General features: G+C 46.9%; 1 protein-coding gene across 1 annotated transcript in view; it reads left to right on the forward strand.

The window, feature by feature from the left end:
* The window catches only part of ABCA4 (ATP binding cassette subfamily A member 4), a 99,459-nt gene that overhangs the window by 63,084 nt on the left and 19,834 nt on the right, over positions 1 to 16,541 (forward strand). Inside the window, exons 26-36 of the mRNA XM_073358296.2 lie at positions 417 to 465; positions 1,042 to 1,286; positions 1,733 to 1,857; positions 3,608 to 3,706; positions 4,906 to 5,095; positions 5,635 to 5,729; positions 7,640 to 7,672; positions 13,055 to 13,160; positions 13,276 to 13,350; positions 14,611 to 14,780; positions 15,663 to 15,840. Coding sequence (XP_073214397.2) covers positions 417 to 465; positions 1,042 to 1,286; positions 1,733 to 1,857; positions 3,608 to 3,706; positions 4,906 to 5,095; positions 5,635 to 5,729; positions 7,640 to 7,672; positions 13,055 to 13,160; positions 13,276 to 13,350; positions 14,611 to 14,780; positions 15,663 to 15,840 — 1,365 coding nt within the window. The remainder of the gene's footprint in view (positions 1 to 416; positions 466 to 1,041; positions 1,287 to 1,732; positions 1,858 to 3,607; positions 3,707 to 4,905; positions 5,096 to 5,634; positions 5,730 to 7,639; positions 7,673 to 13,054; positions 13,161 to 13,275; positions 13,351 to 14,610; positions 14,781 to 15,662; positions 15,841 to 16,541) is intronic.

A 16,541-nucleotide genomic window follows, 5' to 3' on the forward strand; every position in this document is an offset into this window, starting at 1 on the left:
GCTTTGAAATATTTGTCAGTCCTTCCAGAAATCCTTTTGGGAGATCTCAAGTTCCAAAACATGGCGCCATAGTAATCCCCTCAAAACCTAGAAAAACCAAGTAATGTCCATTGTAACACAGCAGATCTTTAGAGATGGGAATTCAGAAATAATTCAAACCTGGATGCCCATCAGATCTGTTTATAAATGGACCATGACTTGTTAGCCTCAAATGTTCCTCGCTTTTTATCTCTGTTTCTCTGCTTCCCCACACCTTTTTGCTTCCCAAGCAAATGCTAGTGGATCTTTGATTCTGTAGTTAGCAGCAGTACCCAGAGTTATTTGCAAATGTCATTTTAGAGGATGATGTCTAGCATCTCACAAGCAGGATGACTCCAAAGGTCTTACTAACCAAGAGGTGTGCATGTCTTTGGCAGGTTTTCCTGAAGGTCACAGCAGATGCTGACCCTGGATCACAGAATGCAGGTAGATATCCATGATATTCAGTGTCTGATGCTCTTTTCTTGGACATTCTGCATTCTGATAGCCTATTAAGAACGAGAGTAATAGCTTCCAGTCCCATATGTCTTTCTGTTAATTATATAGCTGATCAGCAAGTGATGCTGATTTTGGGTTTGATCCATTATCCGAGAAGTCAATAGAAGTCAGATTTCCATTTTTGCTGGATCAGATCCTTAACCACAAAATCCATTCTCAAGTCTCTAAAGTATAAGTGGTTTTGGCATCCAGCACTCTGCTGTCTATCAGTATGTTCACCAGAGGCTTGATTAACTCATCCATAGTGTTGAAAAAAGGGAATGGAATAGAGAACTAAGGCTGCAGTAACCAGCCTGCCTGGTACCAGTTGATGGAGCATCATTGCAATGGTTGTAATGCAAAACAATGTAGCTGACAGGAATATATAGGTTTGGGAATATCTGCTTCCACCGGGCTAAACTTCTAAAGGAGCTTACCCAGCAATGATGAACAAGGTTGAAATAGCCTCTCAGCCCCTCCTCCTAGGGAGTAATGCACATGATCACTTCAATTCCCAAAACTTAGGAGGTGCTCAAGAAAATGGCTTCACTCTCAGAAAAACCTGCATTGAGCAAAAAGAGAAGGCTGAACAACCCCCTTTGGAGACCAATGGAGCCTCTCGAACACCTGCAGGCCGAACAGGGGTTGGGAGTGAAGGCAAAGGGTCCCGGCAGAAGAAAGGTTCTCAGCTTGTCCGTCAGCAAATCAAAGCACTGCTCATCAAACGGTTCCACCGTGCTACCCGTAGCCGTAAGGACTTCCTTGCTCAGGTACCACTCGTTCCTTCATCACTGTCACTGAGTCTTGCCTAAAGAGTCCTCAGCACTAGTGGCCACAGGGATACCTCCATCAAAAGCAAGGGTGGTGATGATGACAGGTGCCAATGTCCTTGTGAAGGCTGTTCCAATTAATATCCCAGATGTTCTGCATCTGACACTCAAGCACATGTACACACACTATAGACTCTCTCTCTCTGCAATTTGCCTCCTCCAAAATGTTTTGCTTTGATTGAGACTGTCCCTGATATAGTCCATGTTGGTAAAAACCAGCACTATGGCAGCTCTGGCTGCTGGTAGTGCTGGGAATGAAATGGTGGTGTCTGAGAACAGAAGTAGGCCTGATCCATGTGCTCTTGCTGTCCCTCCTTTGTGTATGTGTGTTCTGAGCTGTACGCAAATGTTATTGCACATTATGATGTTTTTCCTGTTTCCTGCAGATTGTTCTCCCAGCTACTTTTGTGTTGTTAGCTCTGATACTTACAGTTATTATCCCTCCATTTGGAGAATATCCCAGCTTAATACTACATCCTTGGATCTATGGATACCAGATTACTTTCTTCAGGTGAGAGGAATCGTTTTTTAAACTAGATCTCCCATCCCCTTTCCTCCTTAGCATTTAGGACTGCTGGGTTATATCTGCTGTTTCTTGGGCCTTATTCCCCTCTGACTTATCCCAGAATAGTTCATTAACATGAAATTAGCATGAGTGGAGAATCCAGCCCATTGTGTCTATTGTCTTACTGCAAAAGAATGGTTCTCAAACGTTTTCATATTGTGAATGGCCTATCTCCCAACCTCCATGTGCCAAATCTAGAGTTTGTGTTTAAAGTGTCCTGTTCCCCTCTAGTACCTGGTCCAATTAGAGTACTAAAGCCAACAACTTCCAACAAGTTATGGAGTTGTTCCTTTAGCTCCAGTGGTAGATCTGTGCTTTGGTGCTGAGGGTTGCAGCTTCAAAACCTGCAGATGACGTATGGTGGGGGTTGTTATACTTAGTTATATGTACTATTTGGACAATGCTAAAGAGAAGATGAAAGTAAACTTGCTTTGATGTGAGGGGTGCTGCTGCTGCTTGGCTGTGTCCCTCCCATTTTGGTAGCTGCTGCTTTCCATTTCCTGGGCATAAGATTTTACATTTGTCAGTACTCAAATTCTGTTCATTAGCTGCCAAACCTCTAGGTCACTTGGCAGTTTGCCTGTGACTTCCTGTGTATTTACTACCCTTTGTGCTGTCCACAAATATGATCACAATTGAATTTACACCAAAGAAACATTTGGCAAAGATATAAAGTATGCATCATGCAGGGTACAGAGAAACACATTTGTTTTTAGTTTATCAGGTGAAAAATGTTTCTTTTAACCGTAAGAGTCCTAGATATAACCATCAGAAAGCATCAGTACTTGAAGGCTGTAATGATTGTGAAGCATTTGTACAAAGTAGCTTAACTAATCCCCTAGTGGTGTGTGGAGCACAGTTTGAAAATCACTGGTATATAGCACCTGGCACCGGCAGCGCGCTAATGTTGTTAGATACTTTGTTGACATGGTTAGAATTCTTTCTTTGGCCTCATCCTATTAAAAAGAGGGGATGTGATACTTGTCCTATGATTTCTCTGTGTTTGCTGAGTTCCAGTATGACAGTTTATTCTGGGTGGGTCTGAGATGAAGATCAGTGTTCACTCGTGAGTGCGATGATCCCAAGCTTACAAAGGGGAGTGTGTATTTGTATTAAGTGTATGTTAAAATTGGTGGTTTGGTCTCAGGAAAAAAATGGCCATTTCTTTGACCTTTAAGCCCTCTTGGAATCTTTCTAAGGTTTGTGTACCATATCCTATTGAAGAGACTAGATTATCAGCATCTAAGAGGAGTCTGCCTAGAAGAAGCTATGTGTCTACCAGCGGCGTATTAACGCCTAGGCCGACAAATTTGCAGGGGCAGCAAATTTATAATAGCAGCCAGAGGTTCGCGCCCTCCGCCTCCGCTCCAACTCCACCCATTCCCCGCCACCTCCTTGCTCCAAATCCCCGCCCCGGCCCCGCCTCCTCTCCTGAGCGCACCGCGTTCCCCCCTCTTCTCCCTCCTTGGCAAAGCTGTTTCGCGCACAAACACTGGCAGGGAGCGGGGAGAAGCAGGACCTGGCCGTGCGCTCAGGGGAGGGGGGGGAGCAGCAATTATTTCAGGGCCTGGGGCGGCAAAATCTTTAACCTGCCACTGGTGTCTAGCTGTGTGATGCTGTCACCAGCTGGTTTTGTGTATTCTACTTCTGCAGTCTGACAGGTTTTTATACAGTAAATCTTGTGCAATCTCCTTAGCAATGAGCAGCCTGGCAGTGAGCAGATGGTTTCCCTCACTGATGCCTTCCTGAATAAGCCAGGATTTGGAAATCGTTGCATGAAGGAAGAGCCTCTTCAGTAAGTCATTGGATATTCTCTCTTGAAGAAGAAATTGTCCCTTGTAAGATATAACCAGTGGGGTGCAGATACCACACTGAGAGTGATGTGGGCTAGCTTTTCACTGAAACACATGCTCCATGTTTAGTCCTGGTAATGATGTTTGGAGATGACAACAAATAGTGAGAAAATAATGCAATCAGGCTAAGAACAAGTCACACTTTTATATATTTATAGATAGAAGACAGCAAAGGCGGCTACAGCAATTACTTAAGTGGAAAAGTAACTATTAGGGAAGTAACTGTGAATTTTTAACTGTTTGCTCTGAAAAAAATGTCAGTCACACTATGTGCCTTGACTCTTAAATTCTTCTCCCTCTCCCACCCTTTTTCTTTTCTTCCCCCTATGCCCCTGCATGTGTGTCCTTGTTGCCTGCACCCCTTCACTGTCCTTTCTCCTGCTGCCCACTGCCTGATTCCTTTCTCCTCTTTGGATGTTGCCAGCCCATTGGTGGCTCCTGTTTCATCTCCTTTCCTCTATATAGTGTAGCACGACTTAAAACTTAGGTCAATATAACAGCTGTGTTAAGGGGATCTGAAAAATTCATGCCCCTGCATACTGTAGCTGTGCTTACCTATCCTCTGGTGGAGATGCAGCTTGGCTGACAGAAGAATGCGTCTGTTGACCTAACTACCATCACTTGGGGAGTTGGTGTTCCTCCCCGTTCCGCTGCTGTGGGTTGCCTAGCTACAGGGCCGTGGTTAAGCCACCAGGGTCCCTGTAGTGTAGGTATGACCTAAGTGAGAACAAGATGAAGCTCGAAGCATTGAGGATGGATGGGAGGTACAGTGTGATGAGAGAACAAGGGAGGAAGGATGGTCTTAGAATAGAGAGCTAGGAGAAAATGGTTAAAGTCTTGGCTCTGCCACCGATTTAATGTGTGTCAATGGGCAAATCACTTAACCTCACTGTTCCTCAGTTCCCCATCCGCAAAATGGGGACAATAACCTCACAGGTGTGGCATTTGAGTCACAGGTGTTTATCAAGCACTCTAAGGTTCTCTGACTGGGAGATACTCTTCTCATTGGTAACGACACACTGCAGGGGAGGAGTGCAAAAGGAGCAAACATCTCAACTACAGTGGCATTTTTTCATGTGTTTATGATCTCTGGTGAGCTATATGACGGCGCTGTTAAGAGATACTGTGTTCCTCTGTACAGGGACTACCCATGCAGTAATATGTCAACTGCCTGGAGCATACCACCTATTCCTCCGAACGTAACCAACCTGTTTCTGACCCACAAATGGAGCCCTGATGACCCTTCTCCCTCCTGCAGCTGCAGCACTCGCAAGAAGCTCGCTATGCTCCCGGAATGCCCGGCAGGAGCTGGAGGCCTTCCTCCTGCACAGGTACCATGCAACGGCCACATACACCTCTAAAGCCACCCCAGTCAGTTGGGCGGTGAGGTTATGTGATAAATAAACTACACTGCCTGTTTTTGTAGGGAAGAAGGTGCTTATCCAGCAAAATATGTGTGTGTGAATCATTTAGTAAACAGCACTGCGTTAGGTATGGAAGAGATGGGAAATACATTTTCCCCTGCTCTGAGCCTGGATTCTGGATGACTGGGTAGAGTTAGCAAGCAGGTAAAGTTTCAGAGTGAATCCAGGATGGCTTGTTTCAAGCCTTGCAGACTTCTGTGGAACTTTCACATGATTTCCCCTCAAACCCCAGTGAAGCAGAGTTGACTCAAACCCAGGTGGAACTTTTTGGTTTCAGCGGTGTTGGGAATCCACACAAATCAAAGCTAGATAAAAGTTACTTTCAGGTGAGATCCCGTGAACTAAAACCAACGGTGTGGTTTTTCCAGACAAACATCCACTTGATGGGCTTAGGGACTGTAACTGGTTGGTTTGCTCTAACTGGTTGAATTTTCTTTGCCTCCCAGAGAGTGCAGCGCAGCACAGAAATTCTTCAAGATCTCACCCACAGAAACATTTCTGATTTCCTGGTGAAAACTTATCCCAGTCTGATCAGAGAAAGGTAGGGGTCATTCTCGCTGAGAGGTTTCTATTTGCTTGTCACATTCCGCATAGAATACACATTTGTGATATCCTCAGTAGCAGTAATATGACATAGCACTTTATTCGCTCACAGTGTACAGCCATTAACCCTCACCAGCCTGGGAGGTAGATAAGGATTACTATCCTTCCTGGGTGGGATTAAACTGTACCAATATAAGCACTTTTATACCACTATAACTGCATCCACCCTAAGCAGCGTGTACTGTTTTAACTATACCTGTATGGCCAGAGCAGTACAACTTTTATGTGTGGACAAGCCCGTAGAGGCAGATCTGGGATTAGACTTCAAGGGTACATGTACTCTGCAGTGTAAGCCTTTCAAACTCAAGCTCAAATCTAACCCCTCCCCCCACTCCTTTCCATCTACACACAAATTGTATTAACCCAGATCCCAGGAGGGTCCAAGCCTGTGCCAAGCTGGGATCCAGGGATTCAAGCCCTATTGCTTTGCAGTGTGGACTCAGCCCCACTGGGCTTGCGCTCTTGACATCCACTGACCTTTTTTGTCCTCTGGACAGTGAAGTTTTCCCACACTGCATCACAAACAAAGGGGTAGAGTGGTCACATTTTGGGAGGGCACTAGGAAGACTTGGGATATGGGTAGTTGGACGTGGACCCACATAATGCAGTATAGATGCTGGAGACCCAGAGTTCAACAGTTCCTAACCTGGGGATATGAATGAGTGTGGGTGCTTAAGCCCTAGGTTAACAAACCCGGGGTCTGCTAACTTGAGTTCTACTAACTCTGGGCTTACATTGCAGTGTAGACATAACCCAAGAGTACCTGACTCCAAGGACATGTCTACACTGCAATAAAACACCTGCGGCACCGAGTGTCAGAGCCTGGGTCAGCTGAGTTGGGCTCATGGGGCTCAGGCTCTGAGGCTAAAAACTGCAGTTTAGCTGTTCAGGCTCGGGCTGGGACCAGGGTCTCCAGCCCTAGCCCAAATATCTACACTGCAGTTTTATAGTGCCACAGACTCAGCCCCATGAGCTTGAGCCCCAGCTGCGGTCACGCCACAAGTCTTTTATTACAGCACAGACATACCCCAAGATCAGAGTTCAGTCTGTGCTATCTTTCCAATACTCCCCGCACTGCTTGAAATGTCCTTGAGATTAACTATCCTAAGGTGTTGTTTTCTCACTAGCACCTGCCCTCCTTAGGAGACACCATGAACTCTTGTGATGTGTTGGTATAAACCATTTTGATGTTGATTCAAGATAGAGCTAGAACAGCACCGCTGTGTGTGACCTTACAAATCGTTTGCTCACCTCTGCTTAATCTGGAGATGCCTTCAGTCTCCATTCTTCCCTCTTCTGGCCCTTATCCTGGTATGAACCTTGGCAGCAATAAAAAAGCAAAAAGCCCACTCCAGAAAGTTTATGGACTCCTGATGATAAATCCCCATCTCAGTGTCATCAACACTCAGTATGCCCATAGAGGCCTCAGTTCAGCAGAGCACTTAAGTACATGCTTAATGTTCATCTGAGCCAGAGCAAGCCATTTAGGGTATGTGAATGCAACATTTTGGAACAAGCCTCCCGGCACTGGTCAACAGACTGGGGCTAATGGAGCTTCTGCTAAGTGCTCTAAGAATAGCTGAATAGACAGAGCTTTGAAGATGCACCAGGAGCTGGACCTTGGGCTCTGAAGCCTGTCCCTCTCCCTAGGCTTCAGAGCCTGGGCTCCAGCCCCAGCTGCAGCTTCAAGGTGCTGTCTGTACAGCTGTTTTTAGAGCATGAGAGCAAGCCCCCCTAGCCTGAGTCAGTTAGCCAGGCTGGGAGGCTCACTCTCTCTCCTTCAAAATGCTGTGTAGACATACCCTTAGTTTGATCTGAAACGCTTCATAATCTCCTTTTCTGTTGCAGTTTGAAGAGTAAATACTGGGTCAATGAGCAAAGGTAGGAAACTGATTTATCAACTACAGTGGTAAATAAACAAAGCAGTGATTTTTCTGTTTAACTTTGGAACCTAAAAATGTTTCCCCGAATGGGAGAGGTGAATTGTGGCAGATAGCATGGGGTAGACAAAGGGGTGGCTACAGAAACTAGTATGCTGCATGAGTTAAGGATGGAGGTCATTGGGGAATTGACAGCAGCATTATTGTATTCAACTGGAGCTGCCCCCAGCAGCTGTGAAGGCCCTACACACACAAGGAAACCAGCACCAGCTTCATTTTCTCCTAGGCCAGGTGCAACCTCATGTCTCTGACTCAGTGTGTTCCCATGCCATTTCCCTGCTCTGACTTTTTCTCATCCTATCCACCTATTGTTTCTCTCATTAACACCTCATGAATGCTTGAGATGCTCCCTTGCACTAAGTTAATGAGGTGTTAAGAAAACAATAGGTAATCAGGTGCTTCAGGTATCCATGCAGTTGGGTTATTATGTCTAAGAAAAGGGGGGAGCCAGAATTGAAATGGTCAAGTTTCTAAATTGTTTTGATCTATAGATTTCACAAGGTACAAATCACTATCCTTTTTTAACAGTGTTTGTCAGAATAATCCCATCACTTTAAAATCAATCTGGTTTTATCTACACTGGCAAGTTTCTGCGCAGTGAAGCAGCTTTCTGCGCTGTAACTCCTGAGGGGCACATGCTGCCAAGCCACTTGGTGCACAGAAACTGCGCAGTTGCAGCGCTGTAAAAAAACCACCCCGACGAGAGGCGTACGGCTTCCTGCGCCAGGGCTGCAGCACTGCAGTGCCAGTGTAGACACCCTGGTCGATTACAGCGCTGCGATTGGCCTCCGGGAGGTGTCCCACGATGCCTGTTCTCGCCTCTCTGGTCATCCGTTTGAACGCTACTGCCCTGCCCTCAGGTGACCATCTGTGAGCCCCGCCCCTTAAATTCCTTCGGAATTTTGAAAGTCCCCTTCCTGTTTGCTCGGTGATGCGTGCAGTGGTCTCAGTGCATCTTTCCAGGTGGCCATGCCTGCTCCACGCACCAGGCGATCCCCCACTTGGAGCAATGCCGAGCTGCTGGACCTCGTCAGCATTTGGGGAGAGGAGGACGTCCAGTCCCAGCTGCGCTCCAGCCATAGAAATTATGATAACTATGGACAGATTTCACGATGCATGACAGAAAGGGGCCATGACCAGGACACACTGCAGTGCAGAGTCAAAGTGAAGGAGCTGCAGAACACCTACCACAAGGCGTGGAAGGCAAACCGCTGCTACGGTGCTGTGCCCATGAGCTGCAGGTTCTACAAAGGGTTGGATGCGATACTCGGCAGCGACCCCACATCCACTGCGAAGACCACTGTGGATACTTTGGTGGCTCGCATGCCAGTTGAGAGTGGCCCGAGCCAGGAGGAGGAAATCTTGGACAAGGATGTGGAAGGGGAGGGGGACCCAGAGGTAGAGGAGGTCTGACATGCATGCAGCCAGGAGCTCTTTTCTACTGCAGAGGAGGCTAGCCAGTCACAGCAAAGCACAAACAGGAGAGGAGGCCCCTGGTAAGTGTCCTTGATTTTGGCAATTGCTGAAGTGAATTGTTGGGGGAAGGAGGGTTGCAGAAAGTAGGTTTGTGTCTGTATGATGCGCGTACCACCACATGCCTAGTCTGAGCAGTGGAACAGGGTGTTAATTGACTCCCTCACTTCACGGAAATCTGCCTCCGAGATCTCCATGAAACTCTCAGGGAGATACTGGGCAATCCACTGCCGCAAGTTCTTTGGCAGAGCTTCTTTGTTTCTTGTCCCATTAAGAGTAACTTTCCCGTGCCACTCTATTATCACTGGGGCTGCAGGGATCATTGGGGCACACAGGCAAGCCACATAAGGGCCAGGGCAGAAGCCACAGTCTTGGAGTAGACCCTTCCTTGATTCCCTGCTCACCCTCAGCACTGAGATATCTTCCATAATAAACACAACCTGTGGAAAATGTGGGGACAGGAATGATTATAAGCCCTCCCCTCCCACACAGTGCTGGCTCTCCCCAAGAGCCGTATGCCCAGTGTACAGTACAGTCCTGGAACACTCATTTCCCCTGCCCCTGCAGTTACTTACCATTTTGGGGGTCTTGTGGCTCATGTGTGCTTGCCTGGGGTCAGCCGGTTAGTGATAGGTATGTGAATGTTTTAAATCACTGAAAGAAAAGGAGGACTTGTGGCACCTTAGAGACTAACAAATTTATTTGAGCATAAGCTTTCGTGAGCTACAGCTCACTTCATCGGATGCAATCAGTGGAAAATACAGGGGGGAGATTTATATACACAGAGAACATGAAACAATGGGTGTTATCATACACACTGTAACCAGAGTGATTACTTAAGGTGAGCTATTACCAGCAGGAGAGCGGGACGGGGTTGGGGGGGGGGACCTTTTGTAGTGATAATCAAGGTGGGCCATTTCCAGCAGTTGTCAGATGTTTTTGTCAACTACTGGAAATGGCTCACCTTGATTATCACTACAAAAGGTGTCCCCTGCTCTGCTGCTGGTAATAGCTCACATTAAGTGATCACTCTGGTTACAGTGTGTACAGTAACACCTATTGTTCCATGTTCTCTGTGTATATAAATCTCCCCACTGTATTTTCCACTGATTGCATCGGATGAAGTGAGCTGTAGCTCACAAAAGCTTATGCTCAAATAAATTGGTTAGTCTCTAAGGTGCCACAAGTCCTCCTTTTCTTTTTGCAAATACAGACTAACACGGCTGCTACTCTGAAACCTGTCATTAAACGACTGAGTTAGTGGTCTCTGTGTGGCAAATAATACTGCTTCTGTAAAACGTTGCATTTTGGCTTCACAGAGATGACCTTGGGAGCCCAGCCTCCCTCTCTGTTATCACGGGCTGAACGGCTGCACGGAATTAGAAAGTGGCCATGAAGAACAAAAGAGGACTTTCTGCATGATGTCATGATGCACTCCACGGCCGAAAAACAAAAACTGAAGGAGTGGCAAGACAGCAAGAAGAGGGACTGAAAGGAGAACGCAGCGCGCCAGAATGAAGCCACCGAGCGGCTCTTAAATGTTATGGAGCATCAAGTGGACACGCTCCAGGCACTCCTAGCACTGCAAACCGAGCAGCTCCGCGCCCGCCCTCCCCTGCAGCCGCTGTCGCAAAACTCTTTCCCATGCGCCCCCCGACACCGTCAACGCACTTATCAACCTCCTGGCTCCAGTCTCTACCCGCTGCATTCCACTCCTCCCCCATCACAGTCCAGCCCTGCAGCCTCCCAGTACCCCCTGCGCTCAACACCGGTCCCTCCGCAGTTTAGCCCTGCTGAAGTACAGTACCCGCTGCACTGTATTCCAAAGGACAAAGTTGCATATGATACCTGGACATACACAAATCTTTAACCGTCCTGCGGCTGACCCTCCCTCCCCACATCCCCCACAGTGCTGATGTGTTTTTTTGTTTGTCTCTCTCCTCTGGTGGTTGTTTTTTAATAAAAGAATTGTTTTGGTTTGAAAGCCATCTTATTCCATTAATTGGAAGCAAACGGCCCTGCAAAGCAACAGGCAATTTTCTTAAACCTTCACAGTGCAGCGTCTGCACCAATCACAATCACCTCCTAGCATTACAAGCACTGCATTCCCGAGCATAGCAACAAGTATTAGTGGCTTTCAGCTTCAAATTGCTGCCTCAAGGCATCCCTGATCCTTATGGCCCCCTTGCTGCCCCCCTCTAATAGCCCCGGTCTTTGGCTGTTCAAATTCAGCCTCCAAGCACTGAGCCTCAGCAATCCAGCTGTGGTAAAAGTAAAATTGAACTCTGACTGGTACAGGGGTCGGCTCTCTCCCCCCGCACCATGCCCCCGGAAAGGGCGGGGCCTCAAGCAGAAGGGGCAGGGCTGGGGGTCAACATCCCCCAGCCAGCCCCTCTGCGCTGCCTGGCCCGCACCACCCAGGGCTCCAGCGGCAATTTAAAGGGCCCAGGGGTCCGGCCGCTGCCACAGTAGCAGCAGTGGCAGCCGGAGCCCCAGGCCCTTTTAAATCGCCAGCCCCGGGGCAGCTGCTCCTTTGATTCCCTGCTTGCAGCTTGCTGAACAGGCCAGTGTTCTGAAAGATGCGTGAGTCATGCACCTTTCTGGACCAGCCTGCGTTAATGTCTGTGAAACACCCACGTTGATCTACAAGCGCCTGGAGAACCATTGAGAAATACCCCTTGCGATTAATGTGCTGGGTGGCTAGGTGGTCTGGTGCCAGAATTGGAATGTGTGTGCCATCTATTTCCCCTCCACAGTTAGGGAAGCCCATTTGTGCAAAGCCATTCACAATGTCATGCACATTGCCCAGAGTCATGGTCTTTCAGAGCAGGATGTGATTAATGGCCCTGTACACTTCCGTCTACATGAGCCCAATGGTCGACTTTTCCACTCCGAACTGGTTAGTGACCGATCGGTAGCAGTCTGGAGTTGCCAGCTTCCACAGTGCAATCGCCACGCGCTTCTCCAACGACAGGGCAGCTCTCGTTCTCGTGTCCTTGCGCTGCAGGGCTGGGGCGAGTTCATCACGCAGCCCCATGAATGTGGCTTTCCTCATCCGAAAGTTCTGCAGACACTGCTCATCATCCCAGACATGCATAACGATGTGATCCCACCACTTGGTGCTTGTTTCCTGAGCCCAAAAGCTGGGTTCCACTGTAGTCAACACCTTCGTGAATGCCACAAGCAATTTCGTGTCATAGCTACTACGCATGGCGAGATCAATGTCGCACTCCTCTTGCCTTTGTAGTTTAAGGAATAACTCCACTGCCACTCCTGACGTGTTAGTCAGAGTGAGCAGCATATTGGTCAACAGTGCAGGATCCACTCCTGCAGACCGAAGAGGCAGAGCATGCAGTACACAAACCATTGAAAGATGGTGCCAAATGTCGACGGAAGCACAGGAATAGCTGGGATGCAAAGCAATGCATCATGGGGCATTGGGACAGGACCCAGGATGCCCTGAGACCCCCTCTGCCTTCGCACAACTCTTAGTGGCAGAAGAGGAAGAGATGCTGTTTTGGATAGCTGCCCAGAGTGTACCTCTCCGAGTACCGATGCAAACAACGCAAGTGTGAACACACTATTGCGTAGGCAGCTGACAGTGTGAACACACAACAGAGGTTTCCCTTCCCTTCCCTTCCCTCTCTGAACAGCAATGTAACTGCCAGTGATATAACTCTGACAGTGTAGACATACTTGCAAAATCTCTAAGAGCTATGTGGTTTGTTAGCGAATGGAGGCTTTTACACATAAATTATGTATCTAAAGCAAACATTTACTAAAGCAGCTTTTAGTATTTCTGTTGACTAGAGAGATTTGGATCTATAATATAAGTATGCTCTTCTGCTAGGTATGGAGGAATTTCCATTGGAGGAAAACTCCCAGTCCTTCATGTCACTGGAGATCAAATTGTTGATTTTTTGAGAGATCTTGGCCAAATGATGAATATAACAGGGGTAAGCAGGAATATTTTGTCTGTTTGTTAAAATACAGCAAGCAAATGTTGCAAATGTGTAGAACCAAAATCTCATTCTGCTGGCTGATTTTAGACTTTGTTTTCTTGACTTTTAGGGTCAAGCCGCGATGTCTGTTGCTAAAGAAATGTCTAATTTCCTTAAATACATGGAAACTGAAGACAACATTAAGGTATGTGGGGAGGATAGTCTGGAAACACACTGCTGTTTTGGAGCCAGATTCCACTCTGTAAGAACATTATTGTCCGTAGCTAAAAAGAGAGTTTAAATGTTATGTCCGTTTCTTGTATGCAGTGTTGTAGCTGTGTTGGTCCTAGGATATTAGCGAGACAAGGTGGGTGAGGTAATATTTTTTATTGGACCAACTTCTGTTGCTAAGAGAGACAAGCTTTCAAGCTTATACACAGCTCTTCTTCAGGTCTGGGAAACCTATTTATTCAGAGCGGCACAGCTAACTACAAAGTGGAACAGTAGTTAATACATATTAGCACAAGTAGTTAATACATATTTCCAGGGACCACTTCACCTTGAATGGTTCCTTGAAATACATGCTAAACAATCTAAACGTGCTAAATGTGCTAAACAACCTGATCCACCTTGTATTAAGTTGTGACACTCTCAGGTTATGACTATTCCACCCCCCTGAGAGACACAAGTTACGCCAGCATAAGCAGTAGTGTGCACAATGCTATGTAGCAGGAGAGCTTCTCCTGCCAACATAGCTTCCGCCGCTCATGGAGGTGGGTTTTTTATGCTGACAGGAGAGCTCTCTCCCATCAGCATAGAGCGCGCTGCGCCGCTGTAAGAGTAGACATGCCCTGAGTCAGGGGTGCGGTAGCACCCCCTGGTTTTAAGAGGTTTCCATCATATACAGGGTTCAGCACCCCCACTATAAAAATTGTTCCAGTGTGTCACTGCTCTGAGTAAGTTTCCCAGATCTGAAGAAGAGCTCTGTGAAAGCTCAAAAGCTTGTCTCTCTCACCAGCAGAAGTTGGTCCAATAAAATATATTACCTCACCCACCTTGACTCTGTAATGTCTGTTTCTTATAAGTAATTTTACTGGACACACTTGATACATGCAAAGTTATGTTTAATGTAGTAGTTTTCTATTTTGTTTTGTTATCCTGTTGCCATTCTATACACTTTCGAAGAATATCTTTCAGGTATTAAAAAGCTGACTTTGTAAAATCCATTGCCCCATTGTTGGAAAGCTTTTTTAAAACCAGTGTTTTGGAATGATCTCACTAAAATACAACGTGTGGGCTCCCCCTGCTGGGTCACTTCAGGTATCTAACAAACCCTCAGAGCTATGCACATTCCTGTTGACATTTTCCATCTGAGAAGTAAACAAAAGGCAGCCATGTGGCCTCCTGCTGCTCTGTGTTAGTAGTGCAGGCTGCTTAAAACACTTCTGCTTTCTGGCTCTTATAGGTGTGGTTTAACAATAAAGGCTGGCACGCCATGGTAAGCTTTCTCAATGTAGCCAACAATGCAGTCCTGAGAGCCAATCTGCGACAAGGCCAAGCTCCTGAGGAATATGGGATCACTGCAATAAATCATCCTCTGAACCTCACCAAGGAGCAGCTCTCAGAAGTCACTGTGTAAGCTGCAGTAGTTTCCCTGGATTCTTTCACACATTTATTTCTCTTCCTCTCCATTCAGCCTATTCCCACCCCCCGCTTCATCCCTGAGAGCTCAACCACCAAGTTGAAGCTTGAGTGGTATAGTTTAATTCATGGCATATGTTTTTATGTGCCATTTGCATGGGGACCCTTTCCTTCAATTTTATCATAGTCAGAAGTTAGGTAAAAAATCTCTTCTGTGTTCTTTGCCTGTGAGACAAGCTCATTACTGTTCCTTGCAGAGAGGCTCTCCCATCCTACCTTCAGGCTATCTCCATTGGTAACATAACTATGGGTATAGGCACGCCTGTGCCATGTATCAGAAAAGCCAGAGTAAAGGCATCATAATTTGGCTCTTAGGTGCCCACAGGTACTTGGTGCTGTACAAGACACACAGTCAAACATGTTCCCTGGCCCAAGGAGCTCTCATACCATGGCATTTTCACAGCTGTGCATGGTCCTTGTGTTGGGTCTTTTATTAATCCCCATTGCTGAATGTCTCTGTCTGGCTGCACCTGAGTGACAGTATGGTCTGTAACAGCAGGGCTGCCTTGAGGGGAGCGAGTGTCATGTGGGTGTGCAGGGAGCAGATCGATCTGTATGTGTGTACTTGTTAGTTACAACCCTGAACTTAATGCCACAAAATATACTAACAAATTCCCAACGTTTGAATAACCCTTGACTTCCAAAATACCCTTGTGATAGCTGGACATTAAAACCGCCTGTAGTTTTCAAGGATTTCCTGCTGGTGTTAGCTAGTATGGGTTGTAGCTGCTTGTGCTGGCTCAGAGCTCTCTAGTGGCATTATGAATTACTTTCACTCTTGCTCATACGGTCCCTCCCTCCTCTGCTTTGTTGCAGGCTGACCACTTCGGTGGATGTTGTTGTTGCCATCTGTGTGATTTTTGCCATGTCCTTCATCCCGGCCAGTTTTGTTTTGTATCTGATCCAAGAACGGGTGACAAAGGCCAAGCACCTCCAGTTTGTCAGTGGTGTTAGCCCTGCTGTTTACTGGCTAACCAATTTCATTTGGGACATCGTGAGTAACTGCTAGTTGGAGCTCTTTGTCTGGAGCTATTCCTGGGTTTGGTTTAGCTTGGAACCTGTAGACCTGTTTAGTGAGGTAGATCCCAAGCCCAGCAAACTATTCATTTCTTAAACCATTACCTGGGTAGCTTGTACTAAGCGCCTAACCTCATGGATTTCCAGTGCATACAATTGTATCTTTCTGTACATACTATTATTTTGTATTGTTGCAATATAGAATAACGCCGTCGCTGGGGCTAGTTTAGAGCTGTGCTGAGAGCTTGGCTTTCACTTCCCAGGCCAGGAGGGAAGAACTTCTCTGACTGACTTAGGCCATGTCTGCACTTCTACAGCACAGCTACAGTACCGTAGTGTAGATGCTTCCAGCATTGATGGAAGAGTATTTTCCATTGATGCAGTTAATCCACCTCTCCAAGAGGTGGGAGCTAGGATTCTTCCATCAGTCTAGCCGAGTCTACACCAGGATGCAACTTAACTACAGCAGTATGGGTGAGAAATTTTTTACAGCCCCAAGTGCCACAGCTAGGTGGATCCAGTTTTTCAGTGTGAATCAGGCTTAAGGCAAAGTGATAGCGGACTCCAGAAGGAGCCCTGTTCCAGCCCTTCTCATTTAAAAAGAAGAGAGTACACCACCGCTGCCACCATGTCTAGGTTCCTTCCCCACTCTGAACTCTAGGGTACAGATGTGGGGAC

This window comes from Lepidochelys kempii, chromosome 8, assembly GCF_965140285.1.
Source record: "Lepidochelys kempii isolate rLepKem1 chromosome 8, rLepKem1.hap1, whole genome shotgun sequence".
NCBI classification, from domain to species: domain Eukaryota; kingdom Metazoa; phylum Chordata; order Testudines; family Cheloniidae; genus Lepidochelys; species Lepidochelys kempii.